The sequence below is a fragment of the Colossoma macropomum genome, unplaced genomic scaffold (genome assembly GCF_904425465.1).
Source record: "Colossoma macropomum unplaced genomic scaffold, Colossoma_macropomum, whole genome shotgun sequence".
Lineage (NCBI taxonomy): Eukaryota > Metazoa > Chordata > Actinopteri > Characiformes > Serrasalmidae > Colossoma > Colossoma macropomum.
The window spans coordinates 25,525,559-25,553,126 of NW_023494792.1; the positions used below are offsets into that span (position 1 = coordinate 25,525,559).

At 42.5% G+C, this 27,568-nt stretch overlaps 1 protein-coding gene across 1 annotated transcript; it reads left to right on the forward strand.

Moving 5' to 3' along the window:
- Positions 1-1,064: 1,064 nt before the first annotated feature.
- cratb (carnitine O-acetyltransferase b) lies at positions 1,065-27,550 on the forward strand. Its single transcript, XM_036576712.1, has 15 exons — positions 1,065-1,399; positions 1,735-1,986; positions 8,184-8,302; positions 10,206-10,259; positions 10,614-10,779; positions 12,045-12,219; positions 13,625-13,715; positions 13,831-13,918; positions 14,084-14,184; positions 14,702-14,821; positions 16,309-16,431; positions 16,829-16,964; positions 17,077-17,139; positions 17,430-17,567; positions 23,014-27,550. The coding sequence occupies exons 1-15, from the start codon at positions 1,352-1,354 to the stop codon at positions 23,215-23,217; spliced, it is 1,878 nt and encodes a 625-aa protein (XP_036432605.1). The 5' UTR covers positions 1,065-1,351; the 3' UTR covers positions 23,218-27,550.
- The last annotated feature ends 18 nt before the right edge of the window (positions 27,551-27,568 follow it).

Consider the following 27,568-nt stretch of genomic DNA (forward strand, 5'->3'; position numbering starts at 1 on the left):
ACAAAGCCATTCAGAGGGTCTATCAAGGCTTGGAGAGGAGGGCCGGCACAGCCACAACTGGGTACATACTTACTTATGCAGGGCGAATATGGACTAAATGTTCAAACGTTCATAGACAACAGCATTTCTTCTGAAATTAAGGGTATTAAAGGGGATGGTTTTTTTTAATTGTTAATTGTAGAGAAACTTACAGACTCAGATGTCTTTACAGTGGTGGTGATAGGAACCAGACGTCACAATGTCTACAACACAAATATAGACATTTTATTAACTGTCTAAAACCACCAGTGAACCTACACGAGTCTTCTGAGCGTTTATATGTAATGTTGATGATGGTGAAATAGTGGAAAACCTGAAAAATTAGGTTTTCTCTGGGGACTATTTTACTGTATGTATCCCTCCACCACGAATTGATTTACAACCCCATTTCCAAAAATGTTGGGACGATGTGCAAAGTGTAAATAAAAAAAAATGCAGTGGTACGCAAACTGTTTAAACCCTGTATTTTTCAAAACTAACATTTCTCAGTTTTCGCCTTTGATTTGTTGTCTTTGTACTATTTTCATTTAAATATAGGGTTTATATGATTTTCACATGATTGCATTACGTTTTCATTTACGTTTTGCACAGCATCCCAACTTTTTTGGAAATGGGGTTGTAAGAAAAATACATTTTAGGCCCAAAATCTTCTCAAAACTATGATAAAACAGTGTCTCAGGCACCAGCCAGTGTGTTTACCACCATCTCATGTAGTAACCTTCTGTGAGGGAGCTTTTAGAGGTGGACGTCTAGTTCCTATCACCACCACTGTGAACAGATCTGACTCACTAAGTTTCTCTAGAACAGAGCGTTTCACACCAAACCACTCTGACTGACTCTGTTCACATCTTACCCATTTAATTATGCAGAAATTTTGAAATTTCGTTGGATTTCCCCTTTAATCCGTGTCTGGGATCCCTCCATATATCTGCGTGCGCTCATACACGGCGCATTACGGCAGGCTTGGCCTCCACTCCTCTCTCTGACGGGGGAAGCCCTGCCCACGTGTTCCCTCTTCCTCCTCCTCCTGTCTGTCGTGCTGGGGATCACGAACTCAGCCCAAACCCCGACAAACAACGACCCGCGGCTCCGGTCAGACCCTCCGTCTGCGCGGCCCGGAGGAGAGAAGACGCTGCTGAGAGTGAGGGTCACTCGGGCGCTCCAACCTTCAGCCTGCCCAACTTTACTCTCCTGATCCACAGGGCTGCATGAAGCTGCCGCGCCTCTGCTCCTCTTCACCTCTCCAGACCTTTATGAACTCCACCTCCTCCACCTCTCCGGCCTGAGCTGCTCCCCTCTCAGCCCTACAGCTATGATCCTGGAGAAACTGTCCAGAGCAAACCTCGTCCTGCGCTCCACGGTGAGTAAACAGCAGCCCAAACTCGGGTCACGTGACCCTGTCTTTCTTTAACACTGTTGTTTTTATAGCACGTGTGCAAACACCAAATTAGATGCACTTATTAGTGTTCATAGCTCACTACTCGTGCCTAAGTACCTCTGCAGGGCACTTTGGGGCAGTAAATAGCACTAGCTGGCCTCCTGCAGAGGCACTTGTTGGGCTGAGCTGACCTTTAATGTCCTATGTCTGGACCAGAAGTCTGGAAGTTGGCCTGCAGTTGGCCTAGTGTGTGAAATCGCTGTAGGTCCCTTTTTGGGAAGCTAAATAGAGTCTTTCCCCTCCTCTGTCTTCTCCAGGCCTTGGTGAGGCAGGTCCACTCCTCCTCCTCCTCTTCCTCTTCCTCCTCTTCCCCCACCTCCGTGCCTCCTCAGCCGGTGCCCCCCCTCGCCCATACCCTGCAGAAGTACCTGACCGCCCTGCAGCCCCTCCTGCCGCCCGATGAGCTCGAGCACACCCGCAAGATGGTCCAGCGCTTCGGTAGTCCAGGAGGTCTGGGCGAGAAGCTGCAGCAGGGCTTGGAGAGGAGGGCCAGGCACAGCCACAACTGGGTATGTACCTGCTGATGGAGTGTTGATGTAGACTGGACGTCCAGGAGTTCACAGACGACAGTGTTTCTTCTGAAATCAAGGGTGTTTTTAAGATATTTCTGTTTAGTTAAGTGGTTAAGTTGTGAGTCAGAGTGGTTTAGTGTCAGAACTGTTCACAGTGGTGGTGATAGGAACCAGACGTCCACCTCTGAAAGCTCCCTCACAGAAAGTTACTACTGGAAATGGTAATGAATTCAGTGTCTAATGTATAAAACATTGTTTAATAATAGTTATGATGTAAAGTTTTGGCCTAAAAAGTGTTTAGAGGTCCATGCAGGGTGTTGTGAAGCAAAATAGTCCCCAAAAAACTGATTTCTTTCCGATTTTCCACTATTTTACCATCATTAACATCACATATAAACTCAGAAGGCTCGTGTAGGTTCACTGGTGGTTTTGGATGGTAAATAAAATGGCCCACGATTACTCATCGACTTTGAAAACTAATCCTTCTTACAGTGGATTTCCTTGAACTTTAAATTTAATTCAACTGAAAAACAAAATAAATAAAGGAAAGTGGTGCACTGGATTTACAACACAAGACGAAAGGAGAGCGTCATTGTGAAACTGAGTGCAGCACATTAATCGTTCGTCTCTATTGTCTTGTTTTCATCTGATTGATGTGCATCTAGTGTGAAGTTTTGCTCTCAGCATTCACCCGCAGTGATGTGACTGTGATGAGAGTAACATAGCAAGACAAAACAGAGGAAGCACAAGTGAGCATGTGCAGTTAATTTGAAAAATTAAAGTAAATTACACCGTTTTCATCCTACAAGGACATCAGTCCGAGCGCTGCTTCCCTGTGTTTTTCTCCACATGGGCTGGAAAAGTGAGCTCAAAGTTTTCTCCCTCTAGCAGCCCCTCTTCCTCAGCCCCTCGTCCTCAGCCCCTCAGCCAGCGCCTGTGATGTTTGTCTGGTTAGAAAATCTAAACTATCAGCGGCATCTCAGTGTGTAGAATCAAATCCACAAACTGTTTACAGACAAACAGCCCTACGAAACAGTGAACAACACAACATACACAAATATAACAATCGATCAAAACGGCAAAGACAGAAGACGGAAATAACTGACATTTGTAAACGCCTCGCTCGGTCTAAATGACCACTCCGTCCCCCGTGTTTATCAAACTGAAACGAACTCTCGGCTGTTCGGTATTATGGGATCGCCTTCGTCTAGAAGAGTACGTGCGACGCTGCCTTCAAAGTTGTTTAAAATAAGGCACCTTAGCAGACAGCTGAGTTAGGCTGCCATCCGAATGGGACAGCCTTCGTCTCAGGAGCGCGAATGCAGCCTTAAAATGCTGCCTACTTGGACAACATCCACCGAATGGGCTGTACAACTTGAGTACAGTTTTTAGGTGATGTTTTTTTTCTCTGAAAAGTTGCTGATCTTTCCTGCTGATTTATACACACTTACTGTCCACTTCACTATAAAACTCTACTGACTGTGTATAAACTAGTGTTCACTGGACACTTTATGAGCTCCACCTCCCTCATATGTACATAGACTGAGCCCTCAAAACGGGCCGCAGTTCATTAGGCAGAACCTTTAATTCCACCACTGGTCCAGTTTGCTTGTCTCATGCACTCACTGATGACTCTAAACTGTATATACTGTATATATTTTCACCATCTGCTTCATGGTGGCTGTATATAATCTTCAGCTCACTGGCTGCTTTATGAGCTCCACCAGCTTTATAATCCACTATATGACTGTACAGCTGCAAGACAAGTTTATTTATGTAGCACATTTAATACACAAAGGCAATCCAAAGTGTTTTGCTTAAGTAAAAGCAAGAAGAACATATAATAAAAATAAGAAGTAAGACAGGCTGTGTGAGTCTTTTCCAGCAGCCTGAATGAAGACCACCACCTGTAAGGTCTCACTCATTGAGCCTCCCAGAGAGTTGAATAAAACTAGGATATCAGTTCTACTCAAATCGTACACCTGAATGAATGTCAGCCGTAAGATTATACTCAAAGTAATATGTTAAACCTCTAATCCAGGGGTCGCAACCCAAATGTTACGAAGAGCGATTTTGTCCTTTCAACAAAAATCAGACCAATTTGGGAGCCACAACATTTTGTGTCCATTTATTTAAGTAATATTTTACCATTTTGGCTGTAAATATGTCTCAGTATGTGCTGATGTCATGGTATAGGCTACAAAATATAAATGTAAACGCAGACTTACTTTGCTCTGCTTTAAGCTTTAGCTCAGCTATAGACACTTTTCTCGCATCTCCAGCAGGAAACTTTTCCACAAAAGTAGAACAGTTTCTTGTAAAATGTCTCTCAACGTTCGGCTTTTTACGAGGCTGAAGTCGCTTCTCAATCGCCAGATTCTTGTTCGAATTTTCCTGTTCCACCTTAAATGGTGCACTATTTAAGGTGGAATGGGAGAATTTGAACAAGAAGCTGGTGAGTGAGAAACTGACTTCTGCTTCACGACTTTTTAGTGTTTAGTTTCAGATTAAACGTATCAGGAAACCAGCTGGAGTGATTATAAACGCAAATAAGTCCATTCATCTCCAAATTATTGATGTCCGTCTTAATTCTTTCTCTTTGCCGTTTCGTTAGCTACTAGCTGGGCGAGATTGTTGTCTGTGTTGCTATAGTGACAAGCAGTCTCCGCTGATCTTCAGGGTTCAAGGGTGAATTAGCAGTTCTACATTAACTCCAGCATTTAAGACCATTTATTGTTAAACTGTGCTGAACGATCAGCAGAGCTTTATTTTACTGTAAAGGAGGATTAATTTATTTTCTGATTCTGCTGTGGAGCCACAACAGGGCAGTAAAAGGGCCGCATTTTGCCGACCCCTCTCTAAGATATTCATCGGTCTTTGGGGAAAGAGTGTTGGCCTGTAACCAGGAGAGCTGATTAAACCTGGATAATCAGTGCTTTAGTATCTTACGCTTGAGCTTTTTCCAGCAGCCTAAGTGAGAAACACTCAACTAAGTTGTTCTTCAAAGTACAATAAAACCTCTAAGATATTAATCAGTCTTTGTGATAGCAGTGCTGGCGTTTAGCCTCCAAGAGGGTCAGTTTATCTTAGGATAAACGCCGCCTTAGTCGACAACATACAGGTTGTTGGATTAAGGCAAGGCAGGTTTATTTGTGTAGCACCTTTCATACACAGTGGCTGTTCACAGAGCTTCACACAAACACAGAAAAAAGAGCATTAAATAATATTAAATAATAAAGATTATGATGTCCTGAGATCCACCACCTCAGAAAGGCGTTTACAAAGATTAAAATTCAACATTAAAATGAATTAAACATTAAAATTAAAGATAAATAAAAATAAAATAAGAATTGAAATAGTGTTAAGATACAGTGTAGAAAACAAGAACATTTTCAGTCTAGACTTAAGACGGCTGGGTTTGTTCCAGCAGTTGGCAGCCCAGTGACTCAATGCTGCCTCGACCTGTTTGGTTCTGATTCCTGGCACTAACTAACTGACCGGTCCCGAGTGATCAGAGAGGACTTTTGGGTTCATGAACTTAAGAAGATCAGCAAAGCATTTTGGTCCAAAGCCATTCAGAGGTTTGTTTACAATTAGACTTTAAAGTCAGTTCTGTGCTTCATTGGTAGCCGGCGCAGTGGCTGGAGGATTGGAGTGATGTTCTTTTAAGCATTCTAGCAGCTGCACTTACATTTGAGCCTCTTTTAGCATTGAAGACACTGAGAGAAAGAAACGGACTGGAATAATAAAGGGCTAAAACGATGCTGCACTAGCTGAAATATATAAAATCGAAAGTTCGTACAGGCAAAATAAAACACATAAAAGGAAACTAAAGACTCAGATTATCTTATTAAGGTGTGATGCTAAAAATAAAGTGCAGGTCTTTGAGCTCAGAGACGAGAAATGTTTCTTAAGCTGGATTTTAATATCACTACATTTGAGAAGTGTTTATAAGGAGCCCCGGGGGGACGGAGGTAAAAAAAAAAAAAATTAATTCAAGAGAACGTTTCGCTGTTCGTACGCACTTTTTTTATTCGTGGTTATGATTTCTTAATTCATTCCCGTGATTAACAATTCATTCTTTCGTTTTCTTTTACTTGTGCGCGTTTTCTTCACTTTGTGGGAACGATTTTTAAATAATACTTCTCTTCATGCTCATATTTTCCTTATAATTGAACGCACATTTTTTTGTTATTAAATATGTTCAGTGTATTTTGTTTGTGCAGAAATAAAAAAATATGCCAATTAAGAACCAATTAAGAAATCGTGACCACGGATGAAAGAAAACGTGTGTTTTGAGTTTGTTGACGTTGATCGTTTCTTCCTGTAATTGTATGTCGGCCCTGAACACCGCAGCTTGAGTTGTGAGCAGAAACAGGGCTAAGCAGCTGCGCTTCAGCTTCACCTCTGTTAAATATGATCTTTAGAAAGTACAGTTTAGTGAAGGTTGTGGTTGTAGTTTATTGTCTTCACCACCAGCGAATGATGGATCTGTGGGCCGTTCGCTGTGAAGAGGAGCTGCAGTTTCCTCACAACCCCCCAAATCAAAATCAGACCTGATGAGCATCTCCGTTCATCTTCTCATCAGTCTAACACCTCAAAACCCGTCAGACAGTCTCAGCAGACAGGAGCCGTTAGGTACTGCAGCACAGGACGAATAAAACGGCCTGTATCTACGATGTTTATTTTGTTTGCACACAAATTGAAAAAAAGGAAAAACGTGTTCAGATAAAAGGAAAACATGAGCGTGTTTAAAAAAATGAGAGAACAAATAAAGATTTTGTGATCATGAATTAAAAAAAACGGGTGGCGCAGTGGGTAGCGCTGTCGCCTCACAGCGAGAAGGGCCTGGGTTCGGTTCCCGGCCGGGTGACCAGGGTCGTTTCTGTGTGGAGTTTGCATGTTCTCCCCGTGTCTGCGTGGGTTTCCTCCGGGTACTCCGGTTTCCTCCCACAGTCCAAAAACATGCAGTTAAGCTGATTGGACGTGCTAAATTGCCCCTAGGTGTGATCGTATATGTATGTCTGTCTGTCTGCCCTGCGATGGACTGGCGACCTGTCCAGGGTGTATCCAACCTTCCGCCCAATGACAGCTGGGATAGGCTCCAGCACCCCACCGCGACCCAGAAGGATAAGCGGTTTAGATGATGTGTGTGTGTGTGTGTGTGAATTAAAAAAAACGTCGAATCAAAGAAAACGTGTGCATGATTAAAAGATAACGCATGATTAAAAGATAACGAGGAAACAAATTGTTAATCATGGGAACTAAGAAATTGTGACCACGAATAAAAGAAAACGTGAGTACGAACTGCGAAACGTTCACTCAGATTGGTTATTATTGTTCCCTGCGTCCCTCCGGGGCTCCGTACACCTAAGATCTTCTGTCAGTTTGTTCCAGTTGTAGCAGCGAAACAGCTAAACGCTGCTTCACCATGTTTAGTTTGGACTCGATTAGCTGTCCTGAGTCCGTGGATCTGAGAGACCTACTCGGTTTATATTCTTTAAACAGATCAGAGATGCGTTCTGGGTCAGAACCATTCAGTGATCCATTTCAGCAGCACTTTAGAACAGTTACAGAGTAGATCTTAAACTCTGGCAGCAGCATTTTGAATGAGCTGCAGCTGTTTAGTGGTCTTTTAGGAAGCCCAGTTAAGAGACCATTACAGTGGTCCACCATACTGGAGATAGAAGACTGTGCAGACTGTAGCCCGTGTGTTGATGTATAGTATATCAGCCCCCATCTGCCCCATTCATCACTGGTCAGTTTCTGACCACAAGACGGCTGTTGACTGGGTGTTATTGAGGTTGGTGGATCCCAAGTAATACTTTATGATTCTAACAAAAAACTTTATATTAAAATGTGAATAATTAACAGGAAAATGAATGAGTTACATTGATGAAGGAGGGAACATCATGTACATTTGGAATGGCTTAAAGTGTATCTCTCTCTCTCTCTCTCTGTCTCTCTCTCTCTGTCTCTTTCTCTCTCTGTTTATGTATTTCTCTCTGTCTCTCACTGTCTCTCTCTCGCTCTCTCTCTCTCTCTCTCTCTATGTCTCTGTCTCTGTTCCTCTCTCTCTCTCTCTCTCTCTCTCTCTATCTCTATGTCTCTCTCTCTATCTCTATGACTCTCTCTCTCTCTCTCTCTCTGTCTCTGTTTCTCTCTCTCTCTCTCTCTCTCTCTCTCTCTCTCAGATAACAGACTGGTGGGTGCAGTGGGCGTACCTGGAGAGCCGTCAGCCTTTGGCGGTCCACTCCAACCCGGCCATCTCTCTGCCCAGACAGGACTTCAGTGACTGGAGGGGTCAGCTAGTGTGAGTCACCGTCTCAGTCTATACGTCTGTACATACTAGAGCACACATGCAGATCTGTTCCTGCACATTCCTCTCTAGAGGACGGTCATATGGGTGGCTGATGTGTATTGAGGGACCAGACAGTTTAGATTATTTGGAATCTGTACTCGTCTCGCACTCTCAATTGTCCGTCTGCGTCGTTCTGTCGTCAGCAACATGCCCACATAAGGAACTGTGGGTCCAAGCAGTTTAGCTCTACGGGAAAAATGAATAGCGTTTTTGAAAAATGTCCCGAAGCTGATTTTGTCACCGGAATTATCTGATCGTTAAGTAGATGAAATGCAAATAATGCTACATTCATGCTACATGCAAGCCAGCATTCCTGTGTCTTAAATTGACACCATTAAGTTATATGGAAACAAGGCTACACTGTTATGTACATCTTTATATAATAACAGTAGCTGCTCAAACTGTAGGCTGTAAATAAAAACCTTTGTTTGTTTTGCTTAATGCTGTTCATTTGATTATTCCAGCTGGAACGTGATGATAAAACTTTAAATGACACGATGATGGCAGTTTACTGTTGGGGTGTGTGTTATTAAAGTACAGAAATATCCAAATTCATCTTTGTTTACTTAACTGGGTATTTGAATGAAGGTATGTGTGGTTTGTAGGGCTGGCCTTAACAGCATTTTACAGGCTTGGAATACTTGGTTGGTATTTCTGAACAAATACTCAAATACTCAAAATCAGCCTTAAAATCAGTAACATTTATGTTTCATAAATGACCCATGATTTTAGGCCTGTTTGTTACTGCAGTTCTTAATGTATCCATTATGTATATTTCTTGAGTATTGGAAAGCAACACTGTTCGTGGCCCAGTTTAGCTCAGTCACAGCCCTGTTGCGCTTGGTTGTGGCTAGGTTTAGCTCAGTCATAGCCAAGTGTAGCTCAGTCGTGGCCCAGTTTAGCTCACTCATAGCCCTGTTAAGCAGTCATAGCCCTGTTGCGCTTGATTGTGGCTAGGTTTAGCTTGATGATAGCCCAATGTAGCTCAGTTGTGGCCCAGTTTAGCTCAGGCCCGGCCTTTTGCGCTTGGTTGTGGCTAGGTTTAGCTCGATGATAGCCCAATATAGCTCGGTCATGGCCCAGTTTAGCTCACTCATAGCCCTGTTGTTCTTGGTTGTGGCTAGGTGTACCTTGATTGTAGCCCAGGGTAGCTTGGTCGTAGCCCTGTTCCGCTTGGTTGTGGCTAGGTTTAGCTCGATCGTAGCCCAATGTAGCTTGGTCATGGCCCAGTTTAGCTCACTCATAGCCCTGTTGCGCTTGGTTGTGGCTAGGTTTAGCTCGATCGTAGCCCAGTGTAGCTCGGTCGTGGCCCAGTTTAGCTCAGTCATAGCTCTATTGCACTTGGTTGTGGCTAGGTTTAGCTCAGTCTAGCCAAGAGTAGCTCAATCTTGGCCCAGTTTAGCTCAGTAGTAGCTTGGTTGTGGCTAGGTTGAGTTGGACTGTAGCCTTGTTGAGCGTAGTCGTAGCCCGGTGTAGATTGGTTATGGCTGGGTTGAGCACAGAACTAAAAACAAAAAGTGTGTTAATTTTGGTTTTATTTTTCCGACCAAAGTTGCCAAAACACGACTGCAGTGCCTGGTGACGACATAATTAACACAAAAATACTAACTTGTGCAAAACTGTTGCAAAACTGATGAAATGAGTGTTTTAGCTTTGTTCGGACTTTGTTCAGTGGAATCAAACATGTCCATGTACTGGCTAATGAAGGAAGAACACCATGAAGCTACAAGGAACTGACCTATGAAGGAGCTGCCTAACTGTGTAATTGTGTTGTTTGCAATGAAAGCAGCAATAAATCGTCTTAAAAATCTGAGGTTGTGGTTGTAAGGAATGGTTGCTGCTTTGTCTCCTCCAGGTTTGCAGCGAAGCTCATTTCTGCAGTGCTGGACTTCAAGGCCCGAGTGGACAGGTTCGTTCTGCTTCTCCTTCCACATTATTTTTAGCAGTTTGAATGAAATAGAGGGAGATTTATGTATCTTATTTGTGAGCGTTGGGTCCTCTTACTAATTTCAGGTTCTCTCGAGTACACAGTGCTGTCTGCATGTGTCTCTGTTTGTCAGCAGTAAATACTGAGAGATTTCATCACCTTTCTAAATTTAACAAACACTTTATCAGCCACTGGATCTGTATATAGCTCACCTTATCTCTCGCTCTCCCTCCCTTTCTCTTTGTCTCTCTCTCTCTCTCTCTTTCTGTTCTCTCTCTCTTTCACTCTCCCTCTATGTCCCTCTACCTCACTCTCTGTTCTCTCTCTCTCTCTCAGTGGTCGTCTGCCTGTAGAGTACATGCGTGGTAGGCCGTTGTGTATGGAGCTGTATCCTCAGCTCTTTTCGTCCTGTCGCGTTCCTGGACCGAAGCATGATCACGTGGTCCATTACGGCCGGCCCCGTCGTGGCCCCACCCACATCACCGTCGTCCGCAACTACCAGGTGAGTCTGGCCTCCCTCAGAGAGGAACGGAAACAAAGGAGAATCAGAAACAGAGGGAAGTTCTCCACTCTCAGCTTCTGCACTGGACAATTTAGCGTAATTTTCTGCCCAAATTCACTGGAATGAGCTTCAATACACTAAACATCTAAAGCTGCTCCTCCAGCGTTTCCTCTGAAATGAAGGGCATCAATAGGGAGTTCGTTCCTCCTCTGCTGCAGTAACAGCCTCTACTCTTCTGGGAAGGCTTTACACTAGATGTTGGAACATTGCTGTGAGGATTTGATTGAACATTAGTGAGGTCAGGTACTGATGGTTGGATGGTCCACTGCTCCACAGCCCAGTCCTGGGGAGCTTTATACTCCTCTAGCTGACACCTGGCATTGGGCATGGTGACCTTAGGCTCATGTGCAGCTGCTCCAGAGCGTCCCATTCTGTTGGTCACTGCTTTTCTGTGGAGATTAAAGAAGCTAATCAACTGTATCGGCAATAGATGTACCTTAAAGTTGCCTCATTTACTCAGTTGAAGAGGTGCCTGAATACTTTTGAACCTCCGACGCTTACATACCCTTCACTGCGACTGCTGGTTTCAGCTGTTTGTGAATACAGTTCCAAGCGCACACTGATGGATAAGTAAATCATGCCTACAGTGCCAGTGCTTCTTATGTAAGGTTTGCAGTGCCAGAGCTTTGTGTTGTTTGTATCAGTAGAAATGCCCAACAGCCTCAGTGCCTCAACAGAAGAGGCTGATGGGTCCAGAAATTAGACGGGTACACCCAGTGACGTGTTTTGGCTGTGGTGAGAGTGATACCACAGATTGGAATAACATGTAGGAACATTCCCCAAATTTGTCTAAATGTTTGTATAATTAAATGGTTAAAAAATAAACAGTCATTCGTAGCGGTTTAGTATGAAATCGTGCATTGTAGCATTCTGAATTGTTCTTAGTGGTGGTGATGGGAACCAGATGTCTGAAGAGTTTCATGCCTCTAAAGCTCCCTCACAGAATGTTATTACATAAAAAGACTCCCTGATGTCTGAGACACACTGAATTAATGACATTGTGACCTCTGGTTCCTATGACCAGCACTGTAAAGACATCTAGAGCGGAGCATTTAACAACTTTCGCACCTCAAAAAAAATATACAGGGAGTTTGAAACATGATGGAATCCCCCTTTTACTCCTCTGAAACCCCTTTAGCTGCATCATCTGGAGTAAATTAGTCAAAAAGGCCTAATTTGGTCTAATGTTGGTGTGTTGTGTGTAGTTTTTCCAGCTGGACGTGTACAACAGTGATGGCACTCCGCTCACTCAGGGTCAGATTCACGCTCAGCTGTGCCGCATCCGCTCTCAGTCATGGAAGACTGATAAAGAGCCCATGGGCATCCTGACCAGCGAACACCGGCACACCTGGGGTCAGGCCTACAACCGCCTGCTGCACGGTAAACACAAAACATACCCACACAAACTCAGCAGCACTGCCTCCACCTCAGCCACCTTCACTGATGTCTCACATACACAGGGGGAAGTTTACTTTTCATTTATTATGGTAATGATATTTAAATTAGCAAGCAAACAAGTGTCACTCACTGCCGCCCTCTATAGGTGTTATTAACCCTGTCAGGTCAACAATGTTGTCATTGAAGGACGTCGTAGATGATAAAATGTTTTGTGAAAGCTGCTAGAGACGTACTTTCATTTTGCCTGGAAGGGTGGTGCTGTTCATGAACACAGCATCTGATTGGTCTGTGAGTCAGGAACACAGTCTCTGATTGGTCTGTGAGTCAGGAACATAGTCTCTGATTGGTCTGTGAGTCAGGAACACAGCCTCTGATTGGTCGACGAGTCAGTAACAAAGTCTCTGGTTGCTGAGTCAGTAACAAAGTCTCTGATTGGTCTATGAGTCAGAAACACAGCCTCTGATTGGTCAACAAGTCAGTAACACAGCATCTGATTGGACTTTGAGTCAGGAACGTAGCCTCTGATTGGTCTGTGAGTTAGGAACACAGTCTCTGATTGGTCTATGAGTCAGAAACAAAGTTTCTGATTGGTCAGCAAGTCAAAAACAAAGCCTCTGATTGGTCTATGAGTCAGAAACAAAGCCTCTGATTGGTCGACAAGTAAGTAACAACCTCTGATTGGTCTGTGAGTCAGAAACAAAGCCTTTGATTGGTCGACAAGTCAGGAACACAGCCTCTGATTGGTTGATGAGTCTGGAATTCAGCCTCGGATTGGTCTACAAGTCAGGAAAACGGCCTCTGATTGATCGACGAGTCAGGAACACAGTCTTTGATTGGTCAACGAATCAGGAACGCAGCCTCTGATTGGTCTACGAATTAGGAACACAGTCTCTGATTGGTCTTTGAGTCAGGAACACAGTCTCTGTTTGGTCAACGAGTCAGGAAAACAGCCTTTGATTGGTCACCAGACTCAATCCAAGGCGTCAGTCATGCTAACGGCAACAATAACTCTTTTTAACACAGGGAAACTGATAAATAACCACAGAAGACATTCAGTGTTGGATGTCATTATGGACTTATTTTACAAAGTCTCCAAAAAGACAGAATTACAGAGCTGCTGAATAGGAAAGGAATGCACTGGAGCCAATAATGAAACAAAATTCTAGCCTTCTGGGAAAAAAATAAAAAGAGAGATTTATTCTTTTATGTATGACATCCTTTAATGTCACATACGACATCATCGGTTAACATGCTGTTCAACTCAGGTGGGCTTTGCTAATTAATCCATAAGTTCAGTCCAGTGCATAAGAGCAGGGAAAGCACTGGACTGTGCAGAACTGTGACCCTCCGCATATTTATTAGACGCTCTGCTCTCTCCTCTCTTCAGACAGGATCAATAAGGAGTCGGTGAGGCTGATTGAGAAGGGCATCTTCACGCTGTGTCTCGACTCCCCCGTCATGAGGATCTCCGATGAGAAGTACGAGAGCTGCTGTTCTCTCACTGTTTTCTCAAACATCTGCTGGACGAGTACTTTGAGCTTGATTGTGGCTTCAGATTTGATTGATTTGCTGTGTTTCACGGATGATTGGCAGGTATGCAAGTCGAATGGCAGCTCAGATCCTGCATGGAGGAGGAACTTATTCCAACAGCGGGAACCGCTGGTTTGATAAGACAGTACAGGTGGGCGGAGCAAAATGTAGCCTTTTATAACTAAGAGTAGTGTTGTGACTGTCATCTGTATTTAAAGTGAACTTAGTTAGCTCTGTTTAATTGGATGTAGTGCAGTATGTGATCTCTCTCTCTCTCTCTCTCTCTCTCTCTCTCTCTCTCTCTCTCTCTCTCTAGTTTGTGGTAGGCGAGGATGGTTCTTGGGGTCTCTTGTATGAGCAGGCCACGGCTGAAGGCCCTCCAGTATCAACACTGCTGGACCACGTTCTGCAGTACTGGTACATACACACACACAAATATACTCATTCCCACACATTTGTATTACTATATTTGTGAGGATTTCCATTTACCCATGTAATACTGTAACTTAGTAATGCTAGACCTAAACCTCACCTCAGCCGTAAGTAACTAAAGGGCAGTCTAAGGGATCAGCTACAGTTCCTCACATCCACAATATGTTCATGCTTTCCTGTCTTCATGGGGACTGAAGGGCTAAAGGTGATTAGACTTAATCTGTGTACAGTCAGAGGACAGCCTAACCGTGTCCAGGACCGGGATGTCAGGTTCACGCCTGGTTTCCCCAGTTTACGGTTGTTTTGACGCAGGTGTAGTGGTAGTCCTGCAGGGTGTGAGTGAGAATCCTCCCTGACTTTACACTTTAATCCAAGATTAGACTTAATCTGTGTCTGAGAAACAGACGGGCCTGTTATTAGCAGAGATTCTCACAGTGAGGACTGAGATGCCTCTCTGTTTCACTGTCTCTCTGTCTCTGTCTCTCTGTCTGTCTCTCTCTAGTAAGAAGACTGATACAGTTAGAGATCCTCTCATTCCTCTGCCGATGCCAAAGAAGCTCTACTTCTACATTGACCCAGCGATCAAATGGGACATTGAGATGGCCAAACAGAATCTGGACATGTGAGTTTACATCACTGTGACCAAACATACTGTATCTTTCACTTTCTCCTTTGTAACTATTTATATATATATATATATATATATATATATATATATAATATGCACACGCACATCTATTTAAATCCAAGTCATCATTTATAGGGTGCTTTCTATTGGGAGACGTCTGACCCCTAAATTTACATACATACATACATACATACATCATCTAAACCGCTTATCCTTCTGGGTCGCGGTGGGGTGCTGGAGCCTATCCCAGCTGTCATTGGGCGGAAGGCAGGATACACCCTGGACAGGTCGCCAGTCCATCGCAGGGCAGACAGACAGACATACACATTCACACACACACTCACACCTAGGGGCAATTTTAGCACGTCCAATCGGCCTGATTGCATGTCTTTGGACTGTGGGAGGAAACCGGAGTACCCAGAGAAAACCCACGCAGACACGGGGAGAACAGACAAACTCCACACAGAAATGACCCTGGTCGCCCGGCCGGGAATCGAACCCAGGCTATTCTTGCTGTGAGGCGACAGCGCTACCCACTGCGCCACCGTGCCGCCCCCCTAAATTTACACTTACGCCTAAAATCTTTATGCTTATATTTTTTCAATTTTTTAAAAATATCTTTTTATTTCTTTTAGGTAAAGTTAAAAGGTTTAGATTTATTATGAGATTCATTTTTAAATAAAAAAAAATTCCCATGTTTTCATGTCACAGCCGAAACACAACGAGTTTTAGTTCCTAGGTGGAGCCTTATTTTAGCCACGCTCCTGCATTTTAAGCAGGAAGTGAGGCTGCATCCCTGTCCCTCATGGCCACATGATGAGAAGTTAGATCCCATTGATTTGAAGTAAATGTGTCCCAAAGTCTGAAAATCAGTGTAGAACATTAATAATTGTCACTACCGAAACACGTTTTCTACAGTTAAGTAAACTTTTTTTGTGTTTTAATAAAAATGTTATGGTTTTCTGTGTGAACAGCTCTTCAAAGCTGTGTTTGCTGGTCATGTACTGACTAGTGTTTTTGAGTTCTACTTAAAATGAGCTAAAATTGTAACAACTGAAACCGTCACTACTGAAACATTTGGTAAAGTTTTGGTAGTGTTATGATTGTTTTGGTAGAGACAAAATGTAATGCTCAATCATTTAATTTAATAAAATAAAGGTCACTAAGGAATAAAGTCAGTCAACACAAAAGGATGTTAGTCTAAAATAAAGTCCAAAAAGCGTTTTCAACCGACTTTCAATCAATTCGGATGAATTTATAGAGGGGGGTGTTTGTCCGTGTGTGTGTGTGTGCGTGTGTGTGTGTGTGTGTGTGTATAAATATGTAAACTACACATGCACAAATTAATAAGTGGTCCTAACCCTCTAAGCAGTTTTCAAGCCTTTGACTTTTGCTTAATACTGTTTGCTGTAACAAGTATATATTGTGTTGTTTTGCCATATTGTGAGCTGACATTGAAACCATTGATGCTCTGTCCTCAGCCTCATCAACGACCTGGACATCACCTGCTTCAACTTCCAGCGCTTTGGGAAGGAGTTCGCCAAACGGCTCCGCCTCAGCCCCAACTCCGTCATCCAGGTGGCCATCCAGCTGGCCTACTACAGGTCAGTTCACTCCCTCCTCTTAACAGGTAGAGTTTGGTCTGGTGTCTAGTACACGTCTGCATAGATCAAATACAGGATGCAGTTTTGAGCTACAGCAGCAAAGCAGGTTCAAGATGATGTGAGTAAAATTGGATTTAGATTTGATCGATACTTTAAACTGATATTCGATGACGTGTTGATTAAACTGTTAAGGCTGTTCAGGCGACACTGCATTAAAATATCTGCATCTTATTCATTTCACTGCACAGAGATTAGTGCTGCAGTTCTCTGTGTTCTAATCCAGATCTACTTCCAGCTTCTACAGTTTATGCATGTTTACTTATCAGCATCAGCAGATATGCCTACGAAAAGGATCTGATATGGGGAATTTCTCAGTGTGTTTGGTTTGTATTGTCAGAGTGCACAGCGACGTGTGCGCTGCGTGCGACATCGCCTCCCTCCGAATGTTCCGGGGGGGACGCACCGACTACATCCGCTCCCCCACCAATCAGATGCTGAGCTTCATCCAGGCCTTCGACAACCCCGCCGTCTCTGTGAGTGACACCGCAGAGAGAAAATGAGGAGAAAATACAAACGTAAAGTGTGACATTCACATCAACAACCATGACAGATGCTCAAACTGTATGTATGTGTGCACATTTTCAGAGAGAAGCCAAGATTGAGCTGCTCAGAGAGGCTGTGGAGGCGTACAGTCAGCTCACAGATCAGGTAACGGCTAAATTCTTATCTTCCTCCTAAAATTGTGTCTATTTTTGTAACAAAATATCCTTTACACAAAACAGTTCTAAGCCCTGGACTGTGTATTGTTTTGTTTTTTGGTCCTCTGCCCACCACTAACATTGCATTTAGCCCCAAGATTTGTAAAGAAGTATAGAGAGAGCGGTCATTTATCGCTGATCTGTGAATGAGCTCACTGAAATCACTTGTTGGACTGTCTGAACTGTGGTCCAGGGTAATGTTTTAAGCCTGTTAATTGTCCATGTGGTTTTGTTGATCAGGCGCTTCACGGGCATGGCATAGATCGCCACCTGCTGGGCCTGAAGTTGCAGGCCATCGAGGAGGGACTGAGCGTGCCCAGAATGTTCATGGACACGGCTTATGGGCTGGCCACACACTGGAAACTCAGAACAGGACAGGTAACCAGCACTCATATAGACAGTGAGGTGGAAACCAGCGTTCAGACGCTTTTGTGTTTGTTATTTAATAAATTTCCAGTGCGTGTTTCCAGTAACAGACTTCATCTCCTGTGCTGATAGATGATGGGTGTGGTTAAAAGCTCCACTGCTGTTCTATATGTTACTCAGTACTGAAGTCTGAAGCTGAAAGATTTATATCTAGTTATTTTTTCTATCGAAATCGCAATTTAAGTGCAGTTTTGAAAAAGAATATATCCTACAGTATCAACAACGTCTCAAGTTTTAAGTGGTGAAATTTAACCTAATACCACATCCTGTGAACTGCCTGTAGATGAGTCAGACCAATCAGAGGCAGCCAAACCCCCATGCGTTGTGACATCACAACCACAACATACTGGCTGTCTGGCTCACTACATTCAGGGGTCGAGCCGTAAGCTAGAAAAAGTGGAATATTCTGACCTTATTGGCCAAAAAAGCCTGAACTTAAAATAAAAAAGCCTGAACCTTAATTTAGAGAAAATAATCTCAATTTAAATCACAATATTAGTCAGAAAAATCACCAGTAGATGTTTTCCCCAAATCGTTCAGCCCCACTGAAGTCGGATACTTTAGTACTTCTACTCAAATTGGTCTTCAAGAAGGTACTTTACTTTTACTGCAGTCATTAATTTTACCCACATATTAATACTTTAACTCAAGTGTGGATTTAGGTTACTCTGCCCACCTCTAAGCTCACTGCATTACAAAGTAACGATACGCGAACTTCACAATACGATATATATTGTTGTTTTTGCATTGCGATATATTTTTGATACAGAATAAGAAAAGAAATGCTGACATAACTTCAACATTTCTTTATGTATTTATTTATTTATTTGAAATTCCCAAAATGTTGTTGTTGTTGGTGTTGTTGTAATTTCCACTGACGTCTCTAAAAGACAACAGTTCTTGTTGAAAGGATGACTGGCTCAAGTCATTTTCTTAGAAGAGGAGGAGAAGAAAAGAAAAATAAATTAAAGAATATAAACAAAGTGCAATATCTATATAAAAGTAAACGAAAAATGTGAACTATGAGGTACATCTGAATATTCAATGACCTGAACACAACAAGTTCATTGACATTCTGATCTTGTGTTTATATGGTGTGGCTCTGACCTTCTGTCTGATATGAGCGAGAGGAGATTTTCTAACATCACTCACAGCAAACGGAAGCATCCAAAACCGGATAGAGGTGCAAATCGGATGTATTAACATCCCTACAGAGCCACTCATTTCTTTAGCCCGTTCAGAATCGGTGCTCAATGGCTGCTTGAATCCTGGATGGAGAAGTCGCTGCCGAAACTTTGCCCTCGAGGCTGAAATTGGCCTCTAATTCCCAATTTTCCTGGAAAATTCGAACAAGAAGCTGAACTTCAGCGCCGCGTTATCTCCTCGCCCTGGTTACTGACACATTTGGGTGACATCTTCACAAATGAGTTAGCACAGTTGGGGTATTCGCCCAGTTTACCACTCTTTGTTCATCATTACTGTCCTCAACTGGGAAACCACACCAAACAGCTTGGCTAATTAACCATCCAAGGTGGGCCAATCAAAGCAGCTTGTTCCAGTTCCAAGAGCTGCACAGTGGAGTGTTTATCTTTGTGATTATCACTTTTCGGAATGGAAAACTTTCCTCTTATCCCACAGTTTATAGCATGAAATCTGACCGTATTGGATTTACAGCGCGTATCATCTCACACCTCCCATATAAAACAAATGTTTATTAGCATACGTAGCCGCTACAAAGCATCCACATGCATTGTTGTTTGTTTTGATAATGGTCAGTAATGGCTGCAAAGCTCCCTCTGTTCTTTCAGTCATCATTTTTGATCATGTTGTTATTAACTATCAGCCTGAAACACACCAGGAGCTGCAGAGGCTCCAACCATTCAGAAAGAATTTTTTTATCTGATTGTGCATTTTTTTTTCTTTGCGTTCAACAAATATTCAAATGTGGAATTTTATCTTGACCATCCTGCTGGCAGGGAAAACGCAAGTGGAAATCACGCAGCATATCGTAGCTGTCAGAACAAAACCTCGCATCTCCAGAATGGAGACGATGAATGGAAGTTAATGGAACGAATTATTTTTGTTAGTCGAGTAATTTTGGAGCTTTTTTATTCATGAAGTTTTAACACACTGTAAAGGGCAGCTGACTCAGATTCAGTTAAACAAGTACAAAACGACAGAAAAGGAAATGCAAGGGTTTGTCCTGACAGCAGTGATGTGTCTCTGTGCTTGATCCATACTGCCGCCTAAATAATGCAGTCAGTCATTTCGGTTACAGCGTGGGTGTTTGCATGTGCATGCAAGGGGACGCTATAGTCAAAGTAATAGGCCTCTTATGAGTCACTCCATCAGACGCCTGTTACACCCCGTGAAGTTCAAGCTCTTCATTCTAAAACTTTATAACCCAAGTATAAAATATCCTCTAAAATCCACAGAAACTTTGATTTTAGTTAAATGTGGTGTCTCTGCACCTAAAACAGACACATAAAGAATGACAGGAATCCATTAACAGAAACATGTTTACAGTAATGATGACAGTACATGAGGCTTAGTGAGTCCAACGGTCTGAAACTGCCCAAACAGGTCAGAGACTCTTTCAGATGCGGACGCGTGAAGACGCCAGTGAATGTGTGTTTGTTTTGCTTGCACCAGCACTCGGTCTAAGTGGGAAGGGATTGGCTGTGTGAAGCGTTGTACAGTAAACGTCTGTAGAGAGCAGCTCAGTCAGGCTTTCTTCTGAAATGAGGGGTGATAATGGGGAGACACAGCTCAGTTCATTCATTTAGCACCAGTTGTGCATGAATATCAGAGCACAAAGATCATTGGAAGATGTTGAAGTAGCACTGCTGAACTCTCGATTTAGAAGGTATTGTTGATGTTGAAATGATAGGTAGACCGAATAACGCTAACATAAGATAAGATAATCCTTTATTAGACCCACAATGGGGAAATTCTCAGTGCTGCAGCAGCAAAGGGACAGCAAGACACTCAAGAAAAGAAAAGAAGTAACAAGAAGAGAATTAACAAGATTTACAGTTTGTTGCTTGTTAATAAATATATATATATATATATATATATAAAGTAACAATATAAAGAATTATAAATAAATAAACGCAACAATACTAATAATAACCATTAATAAGTGACACTGCTAACTGAAAACGTTTGCTCACTGAACTGAAAAGAACAACACACCAGCAAGCATTTCGTGCTGGTCTACGCTGGTTTTTGCTGGTTTATGCTGGTCTGGATCTGGTTTAGCTGCACACCCCAGCATTGTCATGCTGGTTGACCAGCATACCAACACCCAAATCACAACATGCTGTCACAGCAAAGTCTTGTATCTCCACAATGGTAACTTTACAGGAGAAGGAAAAAACATACTTTACTTTCAATGTAAGTCAATGGAACCAGACTTTTTTCCAAGTCATTTCGGGCCGTTTCTTTTGGTCCGTTCATCATGAAATTTACACATAATGTAAAGGACAACAGGCATTTTCAAAATATGTCGAAAACTGGCAAAAATGGAGATGCAAGGTTTTGTTCCAAGAGCAGCGATTATGCTGGTTTTGCTGATGACGAGCCAGTCTGTGCTGGTCTATGCTGGTTTTTCTAGCAGGCGAAGGTGACATTCATGCACTGCTAGCCTCCATGCAGTGGTAACACTGCTAATGTTAGCCTTTTTTGTCTGAATGGGACCTTTATTCCCAATGTTCTGCGTTCCCTCAGCTTGGTATATAATACACCATACCTCAATAAATACACTCAGGAAACCTGTAAACAGGTCCCTGAGCTCATGATTAGGGTCATTGGGTGATTTGTACCCTCATTTGGGTTAGCCTCAGTGAGCTAATCAGCAAGCTAAGCAAACTTTGTAATTCAGACAGTTTAATTTAAGACTAAAGACAATTTAATTTAAGAACGTAAAGTGTAGAACACATATATTAAATAACATTTGATGGGAGTATTGAATAATCGCTTTGTCCGTCCTTTTGTTGTTGCTAGACGTAGCCGTTAGCTTGCTAATTAGCAAGCTAGCAGAGTGAAGTAACAAACCTGCCTCAGCAGGAATTTATAACTGATAACTGAGCAGTTTAGTACATTAAACTCAGTTTTAAAGTGGCAAATTAAATGTCATGGATATGAAGTAATAAGTAATGGACAGTAATGTTGCATCAGAACTCAGTGATGTCTGGGCAGAACTTGAGGAACCATGATTGATGCAACTGAAACATGGAGCTGTGGGAGCACAGAGCTGTTTCCAAGAAAATGTGGAAACACTTTACTGTGGGACAGTGTTCATAAGGCTGCATGATGCCTACATAAGCCCTCCATGACAACTGAAACCTGCATAAACAATTATAAACACTTATTCAGACAGATGTCATTTGTCATAAAGATTGCATGATGTAACATGATTATTTATTTTGTTTGACATTACCTTTTCAGTGAAGTGATGTAGACGTTGTTGCTCAGTGTATGTCACAGTGGTGTGACAGAGCTTGGCGTGGTTCTTAAGTTTCATTTGACCATTTATAACAGTCACTCTGTCACATCGTCAGCATTGTGATAGACACTAAACTGCAAACTGCTGTCTCATTTCACCCGAATGGGTGTCATGACAACCCAGTGTCAGAAATAATCGGTCACCTGACGCAGGTGTTTCATAGACTTGACATCAGAGTTGACAAAAGCAGCTTTTATCCCTGCTGGAAAAAACAGCCAAGATCAGCATGCATTTCAAGCGGGTCTGAGCTGGTCTGGTGCTGATTTAGCTGGACCACCCCAGTATGGTCATGCTGGATGACCAACATACCAGCACCCAAATCACTGAACATATGCTGGTTTTGCTGGTGACCAGTCATGCTGGTCTATGCTGGTTTTTCTGGCAGGGATACTGAAGTAGGCCTTTATAAATGTTTATGTAGGTTTCTGTCAGTGGTCATGAGGGACTTGTTATGGACGTGTCGTGTGGTCTTATGAACACCTACCGTAAAGCCTTACTGAAAATAACACTGAGGGAACTTATGACCCTGGAAAACAACACTGTTTCCAAAATTACAAAGAGGAAGTGCGAGAGGACCAGAGAAAACGTAAAGATGACCAACCGGTTCCACTTTTTTTGGGAATATCAGCTTCAGCTAAACCAAACAATGTAAATGTTTGTGCTTCCATGCACTGCTAGCCACACTGGCGTTTCCCTGGCAGAAAAATCCCCTGTATTTCACATGTGAAGGATGCAAAAACACATTTTACAAGCAGTCAGATGTTTTTTCACATTTGTTTATTCACATGTGACCTTTTTTCTGTAGGGATTTAAGCAGAACCACTGATTTCTGCCCCGACTCACTTGTTTGCAAACCTGTTTTCTCACCCCAAAACCTGATTTTGCCCGCAGGTTCCCACTAACACGGACAGCGTGATGTGTTTTGGGCCGCTGGTTCCGGACGGCTACGCGGTGTGCTACAACCCGCAGCCGGACCACGTTCACTTCTCCGTCACGGCCTTCAACTGCTGTGAGGAGACCAACGCAGAGAAGCTGGCCGTCACCCTGGAGAGCACCCTCTGTGATATACAGGAGCTACTGCACCCTCCCGCGTAGCGCTGTGGTGGTCTCGAACTTGACTGATTGACCTGAAGGGCTCGATGAACCTTTAAGAACCTCTGACAGCCTCCTTAACTGCCTTGTCTCGTCTTCAGGAGGACTCCTCTCTATGGAGAGCAGAGTGGTCAGGAGTATAGAACAAGCTTCAGACACCAGACACTCCTTTATCCTTTGGGTTAAAGGCCTGATAAATAATAATAATAATAATAATAATAATAATAAAAAAGTTCAGGAGTGTAAAACAAGCATAAACTCCTCGTTTATCAGGTGTGTTAATAGCACATTAAATAATAATAATAGTAATTAAAAAAATGAAAGAATGAATAATAAACACAATCATAATTTCCCATTTAAAACTTGAAATATTTGTAGTGGTAGGTAGAAAGTGGTAAATGTTGACACGAATTATGAGCCCCGGTGGTTAGAAAGCTGGGAAAAATGCCTTTATTTTCTACTTCGTCGTCTGTCATTTGGCTAGTCGCTCTGTCTAGCAGTTATCGTGACGTTAAAAATGACGGAATAATGATAACAATTGTGCTCGTGCTAATCGCACGGCTAATTTAGCATTTTTGGCTAAACTGCTTTTACCCTGTCCCGTGTTTTTCAAACATGTTTCTGACCCGTTACCCCAAAAAACTCATCTTTGGTTTGACCAAATAATGCTAATGTTTGTGCTCATGCTAAGTGGAGCGGCTTACTTAGCGTAGCCACACTTGTGCATTTGTGGACGGTGGCGCGACCCGTTGTTATCAAGCTAGCATTTTTGGCTATTACCACTTTTATGGAAAACCTGTTTCTAATCTGTTGCCCTGAAATCATCTTTAGCTCAACCAGATGATGTCAGCATTCGTGTCGAGGCTAAGATTCAGTTAAATGTGACCAGCAGTTAGCCAGTCATAATGTTTGGCTTGATTTAAGTAGTAAATTGAGTTCTTAGTTATAAGAATGATGTGTTTTTTTGTTTGTTTGGTTTTTGTTTGTTTTTCTTTTTCCAAATAACATTTGTGGTCATGCTAGGTGGCACAGCTAGCTTAAAAGGATTGCTAGCCACTCATGTACATTTGTGGATGCTGGCATTCATGCACTGCTAGCTTCCACGTATTGTTAGCAGGTTAGCATTTTTGGCACAACCACCTCTGTTGCCACTTTTTTGGAGACCCATTTCTAATCTGTTACCCTAAAATCATCATTAGCTCAACCAGATAACGCGGACATTTGTGCCCAGGCTAAGTTTCAGCACATAGCCAGTTAGTTAGCCAGCTGAGTTTCATTTAAATATGACCAGTTAGCCAGTTATAATGTTTGACTCACACCAGAAACCCAACAATATTGCTTATTCTGTCTTTAAATCCACGGTCAGGCCGATTTGAGGACCGAGTTTGAGCTTTTACGCAATGTTTTTCATGTTTTCTCAAGTTTGTAATAGAAACTGGGCCATCTGTGATTTGACCTTGCTTGCATTCGACCGTATTTCTAATCCAAATGTTAATCCTTTGATGATTTTGAAACCAAATACAGACTCAGTACAGTTGATGTATATTAAGTTACATATTATTTAGAATTAAAATATTGTGGAAGCTTTAAAAGGAAAGCATTAAAGAGAGAATGAAGCTCAGAGGAGGCTTCACTGAAGTGTTTGAAATGGATACGACCCGTCAGTCAGTCAGCATCCGTGACCTGCGTCTCATGACAGCAAGTGTTGTGCTCTGCTAAGTTCCTTTCTGATGTTTGTAAAGTCATTTTAGAGGGAAATTCCACAGATTTGGTAACCAAGATGTAAACAGAGTCATTCAGAGTAGTTTGGTATGAAATGGTTCATTGCAGAGAAAAGTACTGACTCAGATGTCTTTACAGTGGTGGTGATAGGAACCAGGGGTCACAATGACTACAACACAGATGTAGTCATGTGTTTTACCATCCAAAAACACCAGTGAACCTACACGAGTCTTCTGAGTGTTTATAGGTAATGTTGATGATGCAAAAATGGTGATAAATCTGAAAAAATAAGTTTTCCTTGGGGACTATTTTGCCTGACAACGATTAAAAAAAAAAGTTTTAGACCAAAATCTTCTCAAAACTATCATAAAACAGTGTCTCAGTCATCAGGCAGTGAATTCATAACCATTTCATGTAATAACTTTCTGTGAGGGAGCTTTTAGAGGTGGACGTCTGGTTCCTATCACCACCACTGTGAACAATTCTCACTCTAGAATGCAGCATTTCACATCAAACCACTCTGAATGACACTGTTTACATCTCAGCCATTTAATTACGCACAAATTAGGAAAAATCGGTGGAATTCACCTTCAGACAAACTGAACTCTTCTTGTTGTGCTTGGAAAAAATGCAGTGTTTAGCAGAAAAAGGAAGAAGAAAGCTTGTGGAAGTTCCATAGTGCACCACCCTCCATTTGGCTGCTGTGATGGCAGATGTTTTGATCTGGGTGCGTTTTGGGAGTCACATGGAGCAGGAGGGAGGTCGTGGGTCATTGTGGGATCTCTGCGTCTCCTATGTATGAAAATCTCTACTTATATCTGAAAAATACGCTTGGAATTATACAGTTTTGTATCAGATGTAGCTCATTTATGTGTACTGAATGTGCCACTTTTTGGGGGAAAATAAAGACAGTTTTGTACACTATCAAAATAGCAAATCAAGTATATTGACATCTGCGCTAAGTGGTGTGACGGGAGGAGAGAGTCTGAAAAGTCGTCAGGGTTTGGTGCCAGTAGACCTCCAGAGCGTCTCATTTTGTTGTCTTGAGTCATGCCCACATAAGGAACTGTTAAAAGCTATTCTAAGATGTCTAAGCTGTTTTCCTTTATGGGGAAAAATGAAAGGCATTCATGAAAATCTGTGGTAAACAAAAATGTCCCGTGTCCCTTTTTCTTGGGATGTCACTGGATCCTCTGAATTAGGAAGTCGATAAGGAATCAAAATGCAAATAATGCGACACGCAAGCTAACACTGCTACACGTTAAAGTGACATCACGACATCACTGTAAAAGAAAACAAAAATTTATGGAAAAAAGGGTAAAAAAACAGCGAGAGTACAAAACAAACCCCTTTGCTTAACAATAAAGCATGTTTTTCTCAATTACGGTAAAAGTCTGTAAAATTACGGTCAATTAGTTGTTTTTAGAAATACCGTAATTCAACAGTTTCACTAGTTCAACTAGTTAATCTGACATTCAGTATTTTACCAAAGTAACAGTAACAACCATTAAAATAAACTTAAATGCCTGCGAATTAGCCAGTGTGGTCATTCAGTTGCTTTGGCAGTGGTCGAGCACATCACAAGAAGCTGGTGTTGGTATTTAACAGCGTTAAAGTATCATGAGTTCGATGCATTAGAGTCTTGGCTTGCTCGTAGCATGTATGGAGCAATGTCCATACTTCAGCTGCTAAATGACCTCGTAATTTAGAGGCCGCTGTGACATTCGGAGGGAAAATGAATGTAAGACAAAGCTTATCGGGTTAGGAACGTCATGTCCACCACTGGGTGTGTCGGTTTTTCAAATGTGCCATTCATTTTTACCCGTAGAGATAACCGGCTTAGACTCAGAATTCCTTATTTGGGAATGATGATGACTACAGACACACGTTTCTTCACAGCCTGTACTCTAGATGTTGGAACATTGCTGTGAGGATTTGATTGAGCATTAGTGAGGTCAGGTACTGATGTTGGATGGTCAGTTCTGGATCACTCCAACTCATCCCAAAGGTATTGGATGGAGCTTTATCACTCCCGAAAACACAGTTTGACAGCTCCACAGCCCAGTGCGGGGGGGGTCTTTATACCCCCTCTAGTTCATGCTTTGGTCATAGGCTCCTGAGCGGCTGCTCCAGAGTGTCCCATTCTGTTGGTCATTGCTTTTCTATGGAGATTATACAAGCTGTATCAGTAATGGGTGAATCTTCACTCACTAAAAGAGCCGTCTGAATTCATGGCATCTACATTCATATGGATTGACTGAAACGGGGGTCACTGGGTGGGTCAGGGTGGACATTTGCACTACAGACGAATTTCGTACAGATCAAACTGCTTTTCCACCTTCCAACCCACTACATCTATAACACTGTCTCGTACTGGTTTCTGCCTGGTCTGTGCTGTGGAGGTAATGCACCATGTTTATCCTGCTGAGGGTGGCAGGACCAAACAGGGCAGCCGCCTTCACTTCGTTATTTCAGCGTGTTAGCAAGGCTAATATGGAGATTTACAGTGCCAATAAAGAGTTACACAGGCTTATAAATGTATACATGGATGAATCTGCTCACTTGTATGGCTGCTATTGGATCGGATTGTAATTAAAAGTTGCTTTGTTTGGAATTGAGGTGTGTTGTCATT